Below are 16,409 nucleotides of genomic sequence, written 5' to 3'. Positions count from 1 at the left end.
TGTTTCCTGACCTCTCTGAATCCAGTTTATACATAGCCTGTCTTATATGAGTGTTGTGAGGATTAAATGAGAAAATATTTTAGAAAGTATCTGGAATATAGTAAATAATAATAATGATGTCAAATACTTGTCCTTATGATGAAATGTTTTGGGATGATTTTATCAGCAGTATTTTTGGTAATGATCAAGCTGCCATATAGACAATAATTAATTTGTTACTCTTGGTATTTTTTTCCTTAGAGAAAATTAAGTCAAAAAGTAAGGAAATTGTTTCCAGTATCCATACAGAATTATCTTAAGTCATATTTTAGTAATGAAAATATTTGTAGTTTTTAAGTTTATGTGGCACTTTTTATATCAGCTTATTTTCTTAGCAGCCAAGTGAGGGTAGCAAAGTAGATGTCCCAATTTTATAAGAAGCTAATTCATAATTTTTAGGAAACAATGGCTAAAATTTAAAATTGGTCAACTAATTTGCCTATGGTCATGTAACCCAGGTTTTCTGATTCTTGCCTAGTTTTAGTTACTCTAGATTCTTATCTAGGTTCTTCATGAGAAAACTTTTATCTGTTACCGTGTAGTTAGTAGAAATTCTTGCTTAAAAACTCTTTTTATGTATTCTTATTTGTCTGTATAGATTTTTTCTCCTCTTTATTTATTGGTTTTCTCTTATAGAATCTTTTGAGAAGAAATTTCAAAGAGGATTTAAATCAACTGCCTTATTTTACAGATGAAGAAGCAAAGGTTCAAAGATGTTGGAGTTCCCATTGTGGCTCAGTGGTAACAAACCCAACTAGTATCCATGAGGACTTGGGTTTGATCTCAGTGGGTTAAGGATCCAGTGTTGCCATGAGCTGTGGTACAGATTGCAGATGGATCCTGCATTGCAGTGGCTATAGCGTAGGCTGGGAGCTACAGCTCTGATTAGGAGCCCTAGCCTGGGAACTTCCATATGCTGCAGGTGCAGCCCTTAAAAATAAATAAATAAAGATGTTAATGACTTGCTTATGATACTGCAACTATTTAGTAATAAGAGCAATAGTAAAAGCCAGGTTTCCTGATATTTAGTTTATTGCTTTTGGCGGGGGGGGCCACATGTGTGGCACTTGAAAGTTCCCAGACTAGGGGTCGAATCTGAGCTGCAGCTGCCAGCCTGGGCAACAGCCATAGCATTGAGGGATCCGAGCCATGTCTGCAGCCTACACTGGAGCTCCTGGCAATGCCGGATCCCCAACCCACTGAGCAAGGCCAGGGATTGAACCCACCCCTCACAGACACCAGTCGGGTTTGTTACTGCTGAGTCACAGTGGGAACTCCCAGTTTATTGCTATTTTTATATTATCCTGTCTTCTGAGGAAAATGAGGAATGTAGCCCAGATTTACTTGGTTGTATTTTGCCTATAATGATACAACTCTTAATTTTTTTTTTTTTTTTGGTCTTTTTGTCTTTTCTAGGGCCACACCTACAGCATATAGAGTTCCCAGGCTAGGAGTCTAATCGGAGCTGTAAGCCACAGCCTACGCCATGGCCACAGCAACGTGGGATCCGAGCTGCATCTGCCTACACCACAGCACACGGCAGTGCCGGATTCTTAACCCACTGAACGAGGCCAGGGATCGAACCCGCAACCTCATGGTTCCTAGTCGGATTCGTTAACCACTGCGCCACGACAGGAACTCCCTGGTACAGCTTTTAATTATGGAAGCATGTAGTTCAGTCTCTTAATTTTTGGTTTATAAAAAACAGATTTCAGATACAAGTATATATTGTGTGCTCCATACCAAAGAATTTACCATAATTATTTGATGTATCTTTATCTCAGAGGACAGAGACCATGCCTTATTTATGATTTTTTTTTTTTTTTTGGTTTGTTTTTAAAAGTTATTTATTTAAAAAAAATTTTTTTGGTCTTTTTGTTGTTTTTTTTAGGGCCGCACTTGTGGCAAATGGAGGTTCCTAGGCTAGAGGTCCAATCAGAGCTGAAGCTGCCGGCCTACACCACAGCCACAGCAGTGCTGGATCCTTAACCCACTGAGCGAGGCCAAGGATCGAACATTCTTATGGATGCTAGTTGGGTTCATTAAGTGCTGAGCCATGATGGGAACTCCTATTTAAAAATGTTTTAATAAATATATATATCTCCTTCACCTTTCTTTTACCCTCCATCTAGAGGTAGAAGGGCATTCTTACCACAGAAGAGATAGGGAATTCAAGGTCAAGAAGTCTATGTAAACAGACCCTGTTAATTCTTTAATTTAAATACCCACAGCCCAAACTCCCTTTAGATTCTTCATTAATTAAGCTCCTAAAGCCTAGGCTTTTTTTCTTTGTTTGGTTTTTGGTTTTTTGTCCTTTCAATTTCTTATAAATTTATTGTTTCTCTCTCTGAAATTTGTAAGAATTGCCTGGTTTGGTCCCTTTTAAAATCCCATTTCTATGAAAATTCTGTGCACATAAATTAAAATTTTCACTATTCCCGTCAGTTTGCCAGTTTCACAGATAAGTCCTTGGAATAAAAAACTTAATTATATAGCTGGAATATTAACATAACATATTATTTACAATGATTTTTTTATCATTGTGTAAATTGCAGCTTTAGACTAACTTCCTTGAATAGCTGCATTGTTAATTTTGAACTCAGTACATTTAAATAAGAAGTAAGGAACAAGAGCAAAATAAACTTGAATGAAAAGTGAATCATTGAGTTAACTAGAGATCTGAATTTTGAAATATGAAGTATTTTAGGTCTGTAAAGTAAGACCTATTAGAAGAGTTTTTTTTTTAAGAAGAGATTTCTTAGTAAAGATAAAGATTTGAATGAGGGACTAGCATTAATTTCAGAATTGAAAAGTTGTTTTTTTCTTTAAATTTTTTATTGATGTTCAACACGTTTATAGAAAAGTATACAAATTGTAAGTATACAGACTGATTATATTTGACCCTCAAATACCATGAGGTTAGGGCTGGCTATCCTCTGCACAGCTGAAAATCTGCGTATGACTTATAGTTTGCCCTCTGTTGCAAACTCAACCAGCTAGGGATCTAAGCACCTGCAGATTGTGCATTTATATAGTACTATTTATTGAAAAAAAAATCCAAGTATAAGTAAACCTGCATAAACATGTTCAGGGGTCAGCTGTATTTTAGAAAATGAAAACAAAATCTGTGTGACCAGCATATATAATTTAAGAAACAGAACATTAATAGCATCCTGGAAGTTCCCTTTGTGGCCATTCTAGTCACTGCCTTGCCAGAAGGGTTTGCTCTAGCATCAAAAATCAGCTTTTGCTGGAATTATACACTATGCCCTCTTCTGTTTCCTGCTATTTTTGTTCACATTTTCAGATTCATTCATGTTGTATATAGTTACAGTGATTCATTTTCATTGCTATATGGTAGTCTTTTAGGAATATATGTAGCATAATCTATAGCATTCATTTTACTGATAATGGACATTTTGGTTGTTTCTAGGCTGGAATTACTGCAGATTCTTTGCTATGAAAATTCTTGCACATGTCTTGAGGTCTTTCTATGTGTATTCCTCTTGGTTATAGAGCTGAGGTGATCTAAAATAGTTCTATTTTGGGGCAAGGAAAATCAGCAACTGTTTTGACTTACGGATTAGATTTCTTCTACAGAAATCAAAAGTGTGATGTGTGTAGAAGAAAATATGGTAAAGTTCATTGGAAACATTCAGTTTATCATAGTTGATAATCACAGCTAAAGCAGAATAATTTGTTTTCATATAATTCCACATTATTATCTATAATTTCTTTATGTGTTCTTTGTGCTGTGTCTGAGGTAGCTTTTCCCCCCATGTGTATACCTTTAGTCCTTATTTATTTCTGAGAATGCCCTGTTTATTCTTATCTTTGTTTATAGAAATCAATTCATTTTTTGAGTCTTGTTTCTGAAATTTTCACACTTCACATTTAGAAATAGATTTCCCCTTTTATTATTTTGTATAACTCTTTAAACTTTTTAGAATATTTGTCAAGTATTATCCTTGTTATAATTATGTACTTTATACTCATTCTCTTAGACTTTTTTTTTTTTTTTGTCTTTTGCCATTTGTTGGGCCGCTCCTGCGGCATATGGAGGTTCCCAGGCTAGGGGTCTAATCAGAGCTGTAGCTGCCAGCCTACACCACAGCCACAGCAGTGCCAGAACGAAGTCAAGTCTGCAAGCTACACCACAGCTCACGGCAATGCTGAATCCTTAACCCACTGAACAAGGCCAGGGATCAAACCCACATCCTCACGTATGCTAGTCATATTTGTTTCCGCTAAGCCACGATGGGAACTCCTCATTCTCTTAGATTGTAGTTTTTTTGAAGATAGTTTTATTTTTTCCTTTCTCATAATTTCAAAACTACCTTGCATTTATAAGCACTTAAATATATGTTGAATTTTTATGTAATTTTATATTTTAGAAATCATTAATATTAATATTAATTTTATCATAACCACGACATTTAATACCGTATTTTAATTTCAGTGGTAGAAGATGGTGGTTTAAGCTGGCTAAGGAAGTCTTATCAGAGAATGAAGGAACAAGCTGAGAAACAACATAGAAATATTGAAGACATTGTAGCTGAAAGATACGGGGTAAGTATTGGTATTAAGGAGATATATATTATTTTCAGAGTTAAAAGAGAAATTACATGCTTTCAATGAGATCCTGCTGTATAGCACTGTGAACCATATCTAGTCACTTATAATGGAACATGATAATGTGAGAAAAAAGAATATATAAATTTATGTGTGACTGGGTCACCTTGCTGTACAGTAGAAAATTGACAGAATACTGTAAACCAGCTGTCATGGAAGAAAATAAAAATCATTAAAAAAAAAAAAGAATTGAAAAAAAAAAGAAGAAATTACATGCCTTTAACTTTGTCAGTGTTAAGTGCCTGGAAACACTTTTGATTGCTATTGAATTTCAAATCTGTATAATGCTGAAGTCATTTTATGCTTTTCATCTTTTTGTAAACTTATATTTTATATATATATTTTTTTAACCACAGCTATTTATTTTTGTTATATGATAGGGCAACCAAATATATAATATTATACTTTAATATAAAACAATATAAAACTTAAGTATGTAAAATTTATGTATGCCTGTGTTTAATGTAAAAACTATACTTTCTTATTGTGGGAAAATTTAAATAATAAAGGAAAGCCTCCATAGTATGCCTCTGGATATAAACACTGTTGAAAATTTGGTATATTTCAGGGTTTTTGATTTATTTCAGAATTTTTGTTATATTCCAGTTTCAGAATATAACAGTTTCTTTTTGAGTGTGTGTACTTTTTTTTTGCTTCTAAAAAATGATATTTACTTTTCTTCTAGTTTTATTGAAATATACTTGAGTACTGCATAAGCTTAAGATGTATAGCAGGGTGATTAGAAATTAATAAAGAAATAATTACCATGAGTGTTTAAATTAATAATGAAATAAATTAATAATGAAATAATTACTGTGTGTGTTTAAAACAGTGGAATCATGCAGCAATACAATATATGATATTTTAGAACCAGCTCCACTATTCACTGTGGGTGGATAATCTTTTTGTTTCATTTGCAGTTGATGTCCTATTATTTTTAAGTTCAGAGGCAAGATTTAAAAAGCAGTAAGATTTCCAAGATTTAGGCAAACAAAAAAAATTAGAAAAATTAACTATTAATTTCATTTTTGGAGAATCTTTGGTAATGTTTTGATATATATTTTTTCAGATTTTTTTCTTTTTATAATTTTAAAATAAACAATTTTATAAAAGTAGGCTTGTAGAACTCATCCTGCTTCTTTCACTTAGCAAAACAGACACAGTTGGATGCTAGTAACTATATACATTTTAATGACCTCTTAATATATGCATATATATTTATATGATTTTTATCATTATTTGTCAGTGGACGACATCTATGTTTTAATTTTTTTCCCTTGTTTAACAGAACTGTGCTGACCATTTTTTCTAATTCCTTTTGTGTACTTTTTGGTTATTTTCTTAAATGAATTACTAAAAATGAAATTGCTATTTTAAAGGATAGAGACATTTATTTATTTATTTATTTAATTATTTTGTCTTTTTGCTATTTCTTTGGGCCGCACCTGCGGCATATGGAGGTTCCCAGGCTAGGGGTCCAATCGGAGCTGTAGCCCCTGGCCTACGCCAGAGCCACAGCAACGAGGGATCCGAGCCACGTCTGCAACCTACACCACAGCTCACGGCAAAGCCAGATCATTAACCCACTGAGCAAGGGCAGGGATTGAACCCGCAACCTCATGGTTCCTAGTTGGATTCGTTAGCCACTGGTCCACGACGGGAACTCCAGGATAGAAACATTTAAAGTGAGGTATATATTACAGAATTTCTCTAAAGATAGATTGAAGAAGTTATACTCTTCATTAAAGCGACTTATCAGTTTAATGAGAGTATAACTCATTAAATCATAATCATGATTTTCATTAGTAGGATTATTATAGTCTATGTTACTGTGATTGGTAAGCAGACTTTTTCCTTGCATTTAAGTTTATACATTTATTTACTAGCAAACTGGGTTTTTTTCATTTTTTTCCATTTGATTTGATTATTGATAGTATTTACTCGTTTTTCTTTAAGAATATTGATTTAAAACCTTTTACTAAATCTGTTCAAGTTTGTTCCTGTTTCATGTTTATCTTTTGCTTTATTTATGTTTGCCAAGGATAATTTTTAAATGTTTTTACTTAACAAATCCCGTTAGGTTTTTCTTTCATGACCTAGTGTTCTTGATAGAGTTCATTGACATTTGTACCCCCAAGAACACAAAAAAGTACACCCATATTTCCTTTGAGAACTTGTTCTGTTTTATTTTTATGCATGTCTTTAATCTTTTGGAAATGCATATTTATATATGGTTTAAACTAGGCATTTAACTTTCCTTAAGGAAAGTCTTTAGATGGTTGTTTACAATATATTAAATTAATTATTCTTTTTCCACTAATTAGAAATGATGCATTTATTATATATTACATCATCTTTTACAAAATTGGTCTGTTCCATTCTCTCAAAAGTATTTTATTGATTTTTCTGTTTCCTGGAATTAATATCATACTATTATTATTATTATTATTATTATTATTATTATTATTATTATTTTGTCTTTTTGTCTTTCTAGGGCCACACCTGCTGCATATGGAAGTTCCCAGGCTTGGTCTATTTGGAGCTGTAGCCGCCAGCCTATACCACATCCATAGCAACACCAGATCACAGCCACGTTTGAGACCTACACCACAGCTCACAGCAACTCCGGATCCTTAACCCACTGATCTAGGCCAGGGATTGAACCTGTAACCTCATGGTTCCTAGTCTGATTCATTTCCTCTGTGCCACGATGGGCGGGAACTCCTGGTATCATACTATTATAATTATTGTAGTTTTCAGTAACTTACACAGGTAGAGAACAATTAGTGAATATGTACTGTGTGACAGGATAATGTCTTCCTTTATTAGTCATTAAAAAATAGTTTTACCTTTATATGTATAAATCTTGTTACATTTAGAATTAATTTTGTCAAGTTCAAGCTCAACTGAAACAAAAAAATAAAAAGATGGGAAATATTTTCATAATTTAAGCACTGCCTCATAGGAATCTTTTTGCTTTCTTGGTGATACATAAAATAATGATGTATCTATAATTAGTGGCTTCTTAAGAGTCAACAAAATATAATAATTAATAAAAACAACAGAAACATCATCTACCACAATTTATCCAATGCTTACTGTGTGTTTAAAAATATGCATGTTATTCTTGACAGTTGTATTCTTCACAACTACAGGAATAATTATTTAGATTTAACCATTATATTTGTCATTTGGTTTATAGCCTACCTTCCTTTTTTCAGAGATCTTTGCCCTAATTCATTTATGATTTGGCTAGTTGACCCTGAGTAATTTTTCCCGAAGAATTAATTAGTGATTTACTTTTCTGATTCTTTTTCTTTTGGAAAATGATTTCCTTTTCTTCTTTTTTTTTTTCCTTTTTCAGGGCTGCACTTGCAGCATATGGAAAATCCCAGGCTAGGGGTCAAATCAGAGCTGCAGCTGCCGGCCTGCACCACAGCCACAGCAACACAGGTTCTGAGCCATGTCGGTGACCTATACCAGAGCTCCTGTCAGTGCCTGTTGGGTCCTTAACCCACTGACCGAGGCCAGGGATCAAACCCACATCCTTATGGATACTAGTCATGTTTGCAACCCGCTAAGTCACAGTGGGAACTCCCTGGACAATGACTTTCGTCTTTTTTTTTTCTTGTCTTTTTTGCCATTTCTTGGGCCCTTCCCACAGCATATAGAGGTTCCCAGGCTAGGGGTCGAATTGGAGCTGTAGGCACCTGCCTACGCCACAGCCACAGCAACATGGGGATCCGAACTGCGTCTGCAGCCTACACCACAGCTCACAGCAGTGCTGGATCCCTAACCCACTGAGCAAGGTCAGGGATCGAACCCTCAACCTCATGGTTCCTAGTCGGATTCGTTAACCACTGCGCCACGATGGGAACTCCTGGACAGTGACTTTCTTTTGTCCATGTCAAGGAAGGTTAATTTGACTGAATTGAATTCTGTATATAGAATGATTGTCTTCTAAATTTTTTCAAGATTTGATCTTTATTTCTTTATCCACTAGGATTATTATAAGTGAAAAGTTGATAACAATCTTTCTTTCCCTGCAGGCAAAGTGTTATTTGCCTACTCCCATTTATGTACATGCTCATACTCCCTCTTCCACTGATCTTTGGGAAGAATTGTTTTTTTCTGCATGAATTTCGAGACTCAGGAATTAGGATTTTTTTTTGTGTGAATTTTTGTATTCTTCACTTTCTCGCCTCCTCTAAGTAAGGGAGATCCAATGGATCTGGAAAATTAGCTGGGGAAATTTTCTTTTGTTTTCTTTCCTTTTTCTTTTTTCTTTTTTTTCTTATTGTTAATGCTTCTATCATTTTTGGTATTCCAGGCTAGTTTGAAGTCACTAATCTGGATTCAACAGTTTCTATTCTTTTACTCACTACTTTTTTTTTTTTTTTTAGGGCCGCACCACAGCATTTGGAAATTCCCAGGCTAGGGGTCGAATTGGAGCTACAGCTGCTGGCCTTTACCACAGCCACAGCAATGCCAGATCCGAGCCGTGTCTGCGACCTACACCACAGCTCATGGCAATGCTGGATCCTTAACGCACTTAGCGAGACCAGGGATCGAACATAAGACCTCATGGTTCCTAGTCAGATTCGTTTCCACTGTGCCACGATGGGAACTCCTACTTGTTATTGTTTTATTTACAAGTTATTCTTATCTTTTTTTTCATAAAAGTCTGTTTTGTTTTAGTAGTAACCTCTAGAATCTCACTGAGAGTAGGAATTTTTTTTTAAATTGTCTTTACTGTTTTCTGTATTACATTTTGTTTTAATGGTGGGCATTTGGCCTAAATGGTTCCTTTTGAGCTCTCAAAAAATTTTTTTTGTTATTTGGTAATTTTTCATTGATTACTCTTTTTTTTTTGTTTAAGTTTTCATTTTGGGGTAGTCTGTTTCTTTGGTAGGCCTGCCATAATACAGCTCCACAAGCTTAAACAACAGAAATTCATTAGCTCACAGTTCGGGAGAATGTAAATCCAAGGTCAAGATGTTAGCAGGTTTGTTTTCTTCATAGGTCTCTCTTTTTGATTCATAAGTGACTGCCATCTTACTCTGTCTTTTCTCTCTGAGTGTGCATTCCTCATATCTCTTATGTGTCTAGATATCTTCTTAGAAGGCCTTCAGTCATATTGGATTAGGGCCTAACCTAATGACCTTATTTTATCACCTCTTTAAAGATCCTGTCTATAAATGCGGTCACATTCTGAGGTACTAGGGGTTAGAGGTCAACATATGAGTTCGGGGGACATATTTCAGCCCATAGGATGATTGTATGGGTTATTTATTCCCCTTTGTTGGTTTTTTTTTTTTTTTTCATTGTGCCATATGATAATGTATCATGACACAGTGGCATGTGAGGTACAAGTCATTGAGCCATTTTTAATTTTAAATATCTTTTAATTTTTCTCTTTTGTAGTCAATGGAAATATTTCAGTTGAAATTAAAAGAAGCTGAAAAAACTGCATTTATGAAAGAAGATTGTAGACGAGAACGGTGGAGGAAGCCAACATACTCAGATAGAGCACAAAGTAGTCAAGAAGGAAGAAAATCAGACTTGATGAAATATAATAAAAATTCAAAAGATAGATATGATACAACAGATACTACAAATAATATCAAAGATAAGTTTAGTGATAATGAAAAAGATAATAGATCTGGGTTGGAAACATGTAGGAGAGAATCCAATCCAAGGCAAAATCAAGAGTTTTCTTCTGTTGGAAATTTGAGACCTAAATTCTTAAGACCCTCTGATGATGAAGAACTGTCATTTCATAGCAAGTGCAGGAATTTTGAACCATCTAGTTCATCTTCCACACTGGTTGCTCAGGACTCTGTGCATTGTGGTTTTCGAAAACCCACAGAAAACAGTGAAGAAAGTCTATCATTGTGGAATCGATCTGATGGAAGAGAAGCAGACAGGAAACATTCACATCAAAAACCATTAGAAACCAGTCACAGTATTGACCACGGAAACCTTTCAGAAGACAGGAGAGAAAAATCACAAGATGAAATTTTGAGAGATGACTCTCTGAAAAAAGAGGATCTACAGGACACAGAGTCTTCACTTGCTGGGTATTTTGTCATTTGTTTTTTAAACCGATAAATGAATATTAAGGTCCAGAGGATTCAAGGACTGAACTGTATTTTTAGAACATCAGTTACTAATTAGATAATGAGTTATGATTTTCTAGTTCTTAAATTTGATGAGAGAGATAAGCACATTTAACAGCTCAGTAGTTTCATTTTATGAATTGCATTTTATTTCACAGTTTATTTAACGAAAAGCTGGAAGAATCCAGTAGCTCTGTTTCCTCAAAATATGTTGCGTTTTTGTAATATAAAAGAATAAATGAGTTAATGATTCTTTTAAATGGATGTGTGACAGGAAATATTTTGGTAGATTTTATTACTGTTGCCATATTACTTTCAAAGGAAATTGCTGCATTGTTAAGTGTAATCATAATTGTAAGTATTGCATGTCTGCTGGAGGTCTGGGCGCCTAAAGGAAAATACACTGTCATAGCCCAAATATGAAGTGAAAAAGATAATGTGAAAGATCCTACAAAGGGAAGCGTGATTTTGGTGGTTTTGTAGAGAAAGAGATAATCCACTTTAACAGTTGACAGGTTTTAAATCTAATGTTAGAGTTTTGAAAGCAAAATATAGATAGGTTAGTAGTTGTATCTATAATAATTAGGAAAATAGGTAATACTGGTTTTATCATTCTGTGCCTGTAACATATATAGGGCTGAGTCAGTAGATCAGGAAACTCAGGTTGAATGGGATCAAACCTAGGAAAACGATTTAGCCAGAGGACTGTCCCAATTGGAGATAGCCATAAATAAAAAATGATTGTCCAAAGAGTAATGACTAGCTTGATCATTAAAATATGTTTAGAAAATATCACCAAATGAATGGGCTACTAAAGGAAGATGTTTTAGGAAATAATGGAGTTCATTGGTGGCATTCCTAGTGGGTATAAGCATTGTGATTTGGTGTCAAGTGTCTGGCAAATTGCTTTTGTTAGTGACTCCATCTAAAGCTGTGGATTATAGAGCACAGTGTTAGCTTTCAGTTGGCAGTGGGGGCTGGGGAAATCTGGACCTCTGGACCGAAAGATAGGAGGCCCAGTCAAATGGATTCTAGTTCACGTTAGGGCTTTGCTCCTAGGAAACCAGAAGAGAAATCTAGATGTATTGACTAGATAAATATGACAGGGATTGGAGAATGTCTAAGGATACATGTATAATTGTTCAGGCTTCACTCCAGGTACTCTGGAAGATAGACTATTTCCACTTGTCAGTCTTTAGTGGGATGAGGCTCCTACTTCCTGGTATCATTTGGGTTGGCAGAACATTTGGGCAATTTGTAGGTCTTGACTTCTGTGACTGCAGCTACTGGAGTATGTAAGGATGTTAATATTTCTTCTGATTCTATAATTGCTTCATGTTTTATATTGTAGGTATTCAACACAGGATGTGTATACTGATAGATGTACTCTAATACAGTACATACTATATTATAGGCACTCTGATAAATGTAATATTGGCATACACTAAAACTTTATTTTTTGGTCTGAAGCCAATATTCTTTGTTAGCTGTGTTAATTTTGATGTTACAGGTATTTGGGGGCTTTCCATGAATTCCATGATTGACTGGAGAGGGAAAGAAACATCTAGGAATCATCCACATATATGGGAAACAAAAAAGAAATCCTGAGCACGTAGGGTAGTATAAAGTAAGAGACCAAGGATAGGTAAGACCTTGAAGAATGTGTGTTTTCAGGGATTGGAAAGGTTCAGTGAAGGATTGTTAGAAACGGTTAATTTGTCTGAACATTATCGTGGGTATATGCTGAATTCATTGTAAAATGCCAGAATTCTAGGGAGCTTTAGAATCAATGAGTTTCAGAAGTAGGAAAAAAAAAAGTCGTAGACGTGATTTTAGAAGCAGAAGAAAACATAGGCTGATCCCTGCATTTTCTAGATGTGGAAGATTTAGCAAATAAAAAAAAGTTAAGTCCCTTGCAATATTTTGACATACTTAAACTAAAGAACAATTTTATTTTACCTGAAATTCAAAGTTAACTAGGTATCATGTATTTTATCTGGCAACTGTATGTAACACTTGGCCATTTCTTGGGTCTGTGACTATTTTACAAGAGATAGCATATATAGTCAGTCATGTCTTGGTATCCACCAGGGGATTGGTTCAAGGATACCAGCTGATACCCAGATACATGGGTGCTCAAGTGCCTTATATAAAAAGGTATAATATTTACATATAACCTACACATATTGTCCCATGTATTTTGTCACCTGTAAATTACTTACGATAATGAATACAATGTAAATACTAAGTAAATAGTTGTAAATATAATGTAAATGCTATGTAAATAGTTGCCAGCTCTTGGCAAAGTCAAGGTTTGTTTTTTGGAACTTTCTGGAATTTTTTTTTTCAGGTATTTTTAATTTGTGGTTGATTGAATCCAGGGATGGGGATTCCATGGATACCAAAGGGTCAATTACTGTTTTCTGTAAAGGACTTGAGCATATGCAGTTTTTGGTATCTAGTGGGTCCTGGAACATAGCAACAGATGACTGTTTTACTCTGAATCTTGTTTTTTTTCCAGTCAGTATATCTTAAAGGTCTTTTCACATCAGCCCATATCTATGTGCTTTTTTCATTTTAAAGTCTTTAATATTCTGTTGTAAAACTTAGAGATAAGCAGGTATTTCTCATCAGTTTCCTATTGATGGACTTTAGGTAACTTCTGTTGCTTTAAATAATGCTATAAGGAATAGTTTTGTGTGTGTATTTTTGCATTCTACTTGAATATAGCTGTAAAATAAATTCCAGGGAATGCAATTATATTTATATATTTTGCTGTATTAACCAGTTTACACTCCTAACAGTCATGTATGAGAATGACTTTTCTCATCCTTGCCAATAGTATATTGAGCTTTTTAATCTTTGCCATAGATTCATAGTTGAGAAACAGAAGCTTTCTTTGATTTACAAGTATGGGTGAAATTTGACATATTTTTATAAATGTTTAATATTATTTTTGTTAACTAGTCATATGTTTTGCTTGCTTTTTGAGTTTTTTTGTGAATGTTCTTATAGTTGTCATCTGATATATATAATTTTTTCATCATTTTTAGGTTTGCTCTCTTCTTTTTTTACTTTTCTTTTTTCATCCATCCATCCATCCATACTGTGATCAGATTTATCATTCTTTTCCTCAGTCCTTTCAGGCCCTTAAATAGCTGGAAATCATCCTCTGATAGTGACCTATGTGATTAAGAACTTTAAGCTTTTTATTTGGAAAATTAAAATGTGTTTGTATATAGTTTTGTTTTGTTGGAAAATATATTAGCTATATATATATTTTAAGAGTTTGACCCGAGAGTAGTATGTAATGTGAACAAAAACTAATGTGATGTCCTTAATTTAGATTTATAAAATTAAGATCAGGAACTAACCCATTTTTAATATAATTTTTTAATCTTAGCAGAGTTTGCTATGATAGCCTAGAAATTCAAGAGAAGAATACCAGGTTCTGAAGGCTTTGAGTATCGTCATGAGATGTGTAGGGAGAAAATTTGAGAAGGAGTGGTAAAAAAAAAAAAAAGAATAATTAAAGGGAAGAGATCTGTGAACACTGTCAGCAGGCAAAGAATAGTTGCAATATAATCACAGTTTCTGAAATGGCCCTTGGGCTAGAGTTTTTCAAATTACTTACTTAAATTACTTTTTTCCTCAAAACTTTTCAGCTAAATTTGTATGCGTATGAATTTTGTGTGTGTGTGTCTGTGGTATGTGTGTGTGTGTTGTAAAGAGAGTACATTTTAGTGGGAAAATAGGATTCGCTTTTTAGAAAATAATTATGAAGAGAGCTTTTGAAATATAGTAGTAATCCTAGAAAATGAGAAATGCTTGTACTTTTTCTTTTTATAGGATAATTGTAGATGTCATGGTGATTTTTCTTTCAGAGCATCCAGCTTGTCATTATAAATGCTCAGGGAAAATAGGGCCTATACCTTGCTCTTTGTTGCAGATCCGTATCTTTGCTGTGATAAATAATGTGTTCTTCAGTCATTGATGTTCACTAGCTTCATTTTAATGTCTTTGATACCTATTGCTGTTCTTTTAAGTGCGCTGAAGTGTTTGTCATCGTTGAAAATAACAGAGTTGTTTGGAATTCTTGTGTATCTCATTTAGCCCGATCTATTTTCCATATACCAATAAACAATTTAATTCTTATTAGAAAATACTCCCTCTCCCTCACCAAAAAAAAAAAAAAAAGTGTGGTGTACAAATTTTATGATCTTGAAAGTTGCCTCTTTGCAAGGTCTCTTGAGATTCTAGTTATCTTCTTGAAACCTGTGAGCTTTGGTTGGACTTCAGCATACCTTCTCCATTGCCCTCTCTTGGTTTGTTAAGCTTGCATACTGAAAAGTGAAGGGAAAAGTAAAGTTTCTCAAGAAAAGGGAAGAACCTGGTAAAATGACAAAAGATGTGCCTTTGTATAGACAATAATAGAGGTTTTTGGCAGTTTGAAAAAAAAATCAAGAATATTATTATTGTAAAAGAGGATTTATAAGCCAGATTTTATAGACTAAATTATGACTATAGGTTATGAGATAGTAGAGATAGAATATGTGGGTGACATAGGTTGAATGAAGTGCCTCCCTCATTCCCATTTTTTTTTTTAAGGTACAGGTACTTGGATATGTTTATATTTTAGTGGGAAAGAGTCACTATCAATTTTAGAAAAAGCTAACCATATAGAGTGATGATAAATTGAGCAGGGGATCTCAGGGTTAATGTGGATCAGTTGTGATTCAGTGTATTCACACAAGAGGAAAGATTAGACTTGAGTGGAAATGTTAAAGAGGAAAGTGTGGCTCCCAACATGGATGATGGGAGGAAATTATAGAAATTCTTTCTTGATGACTTAAGTCAGTGTCTTTTAATGTATTATGCTCAGGATATTGGTTTTCCTTTTCGTCTATATATGAACCACACATACGCACAGAGTGATGTCACAGTTTAATTTACATACAGCTCGTAAAATTGAAATGTCCTCTTATTGCTGTGACTTGTTACAAGCTTATTTTATTTCACCAAAAATATTAAGGAATCCTTGGAAAAAATTGCCTTAAAATTATTCCATGTGCATATGTTTCTTTATAAACTGAAAGTTAGAGTAACAGACTGTTTCTTTTATTCATTTTACCTGTCCTGGTATGAGAAGGGGAGGTTGTTTTTGTATGAGATGTTCCTTGGAACTTAAATCAGATGACTTTGACAGATTCTTTCTGCTATTTTTTTTTATATTTATTGAATTTTTTTTATCGAAATATGATTGGGTTGCCTGAAATTCAAATCAGTTACAATTACAATTAAATAAAAATTATTTGTACCTCAGGAGTTCTCATCATGGCCCAGCAGAAGCAAATCTAAGAACCATGAGGTTGTGGGTTCGATCCCTGGCCTCCCTGAGTGGGTTAAAGATCTGGTGTTGCTGTGAGCTATGGTGTAGGCTGGCAGCTACAGCTCTGGTTTGACCCATAACCTGGAAACCTCCATATGCCTCGGGTGCAGCCCTAAAAAGCAAAAGTTTCTGAAAAATATTTTCCATGCAAAAAAACTACAACTAATAATATGAACAATACCTTAACCAGCAGAAGCATATTAAAAGTTCTCCTGCTTACATGAATGTAC

General features: G+C 34.3%; 1 protein-coding gene across 1 annotated transcript in view; it reads left to right on the top strand.

The window, feature by feature from the left end:
- Positions 1 to 16,409, top strand: part of CWF19L2 (CWF19 like cell cycle control factor 2) — a 94,547-nt gene that overhangs the window by 27,664 nt on the left and 50,474 nt on the right. The window contains 2 exon segments of the mRNA XM_047752561.1: positions 4,499 to 4,608; positions 10,096 to 10,751. Of these exon segments, the coding sequence (XP_047608517.1) occupies positions 4,499 to 4,608; positions 10,096 to 10,751 (766 nt within the window).

Source organism: Phacochoerus africanus, chromosome 11 (genome assembly GCF_016906955.1).
Source record: "Phacochoerus africanus isolate WHEZ1 chromosome 11, ROS_Pafr_v1, whole genome shotgun sequence".
NCBI lineage: Eukaryota > Metazoa > Chordata > Mammalia > Artiodactyla > Suidae > Phacochoerus > Phacochoerus africanus.
This window is presented reverse-complemented; position numbering and strand designations above follow the sequence as displayed.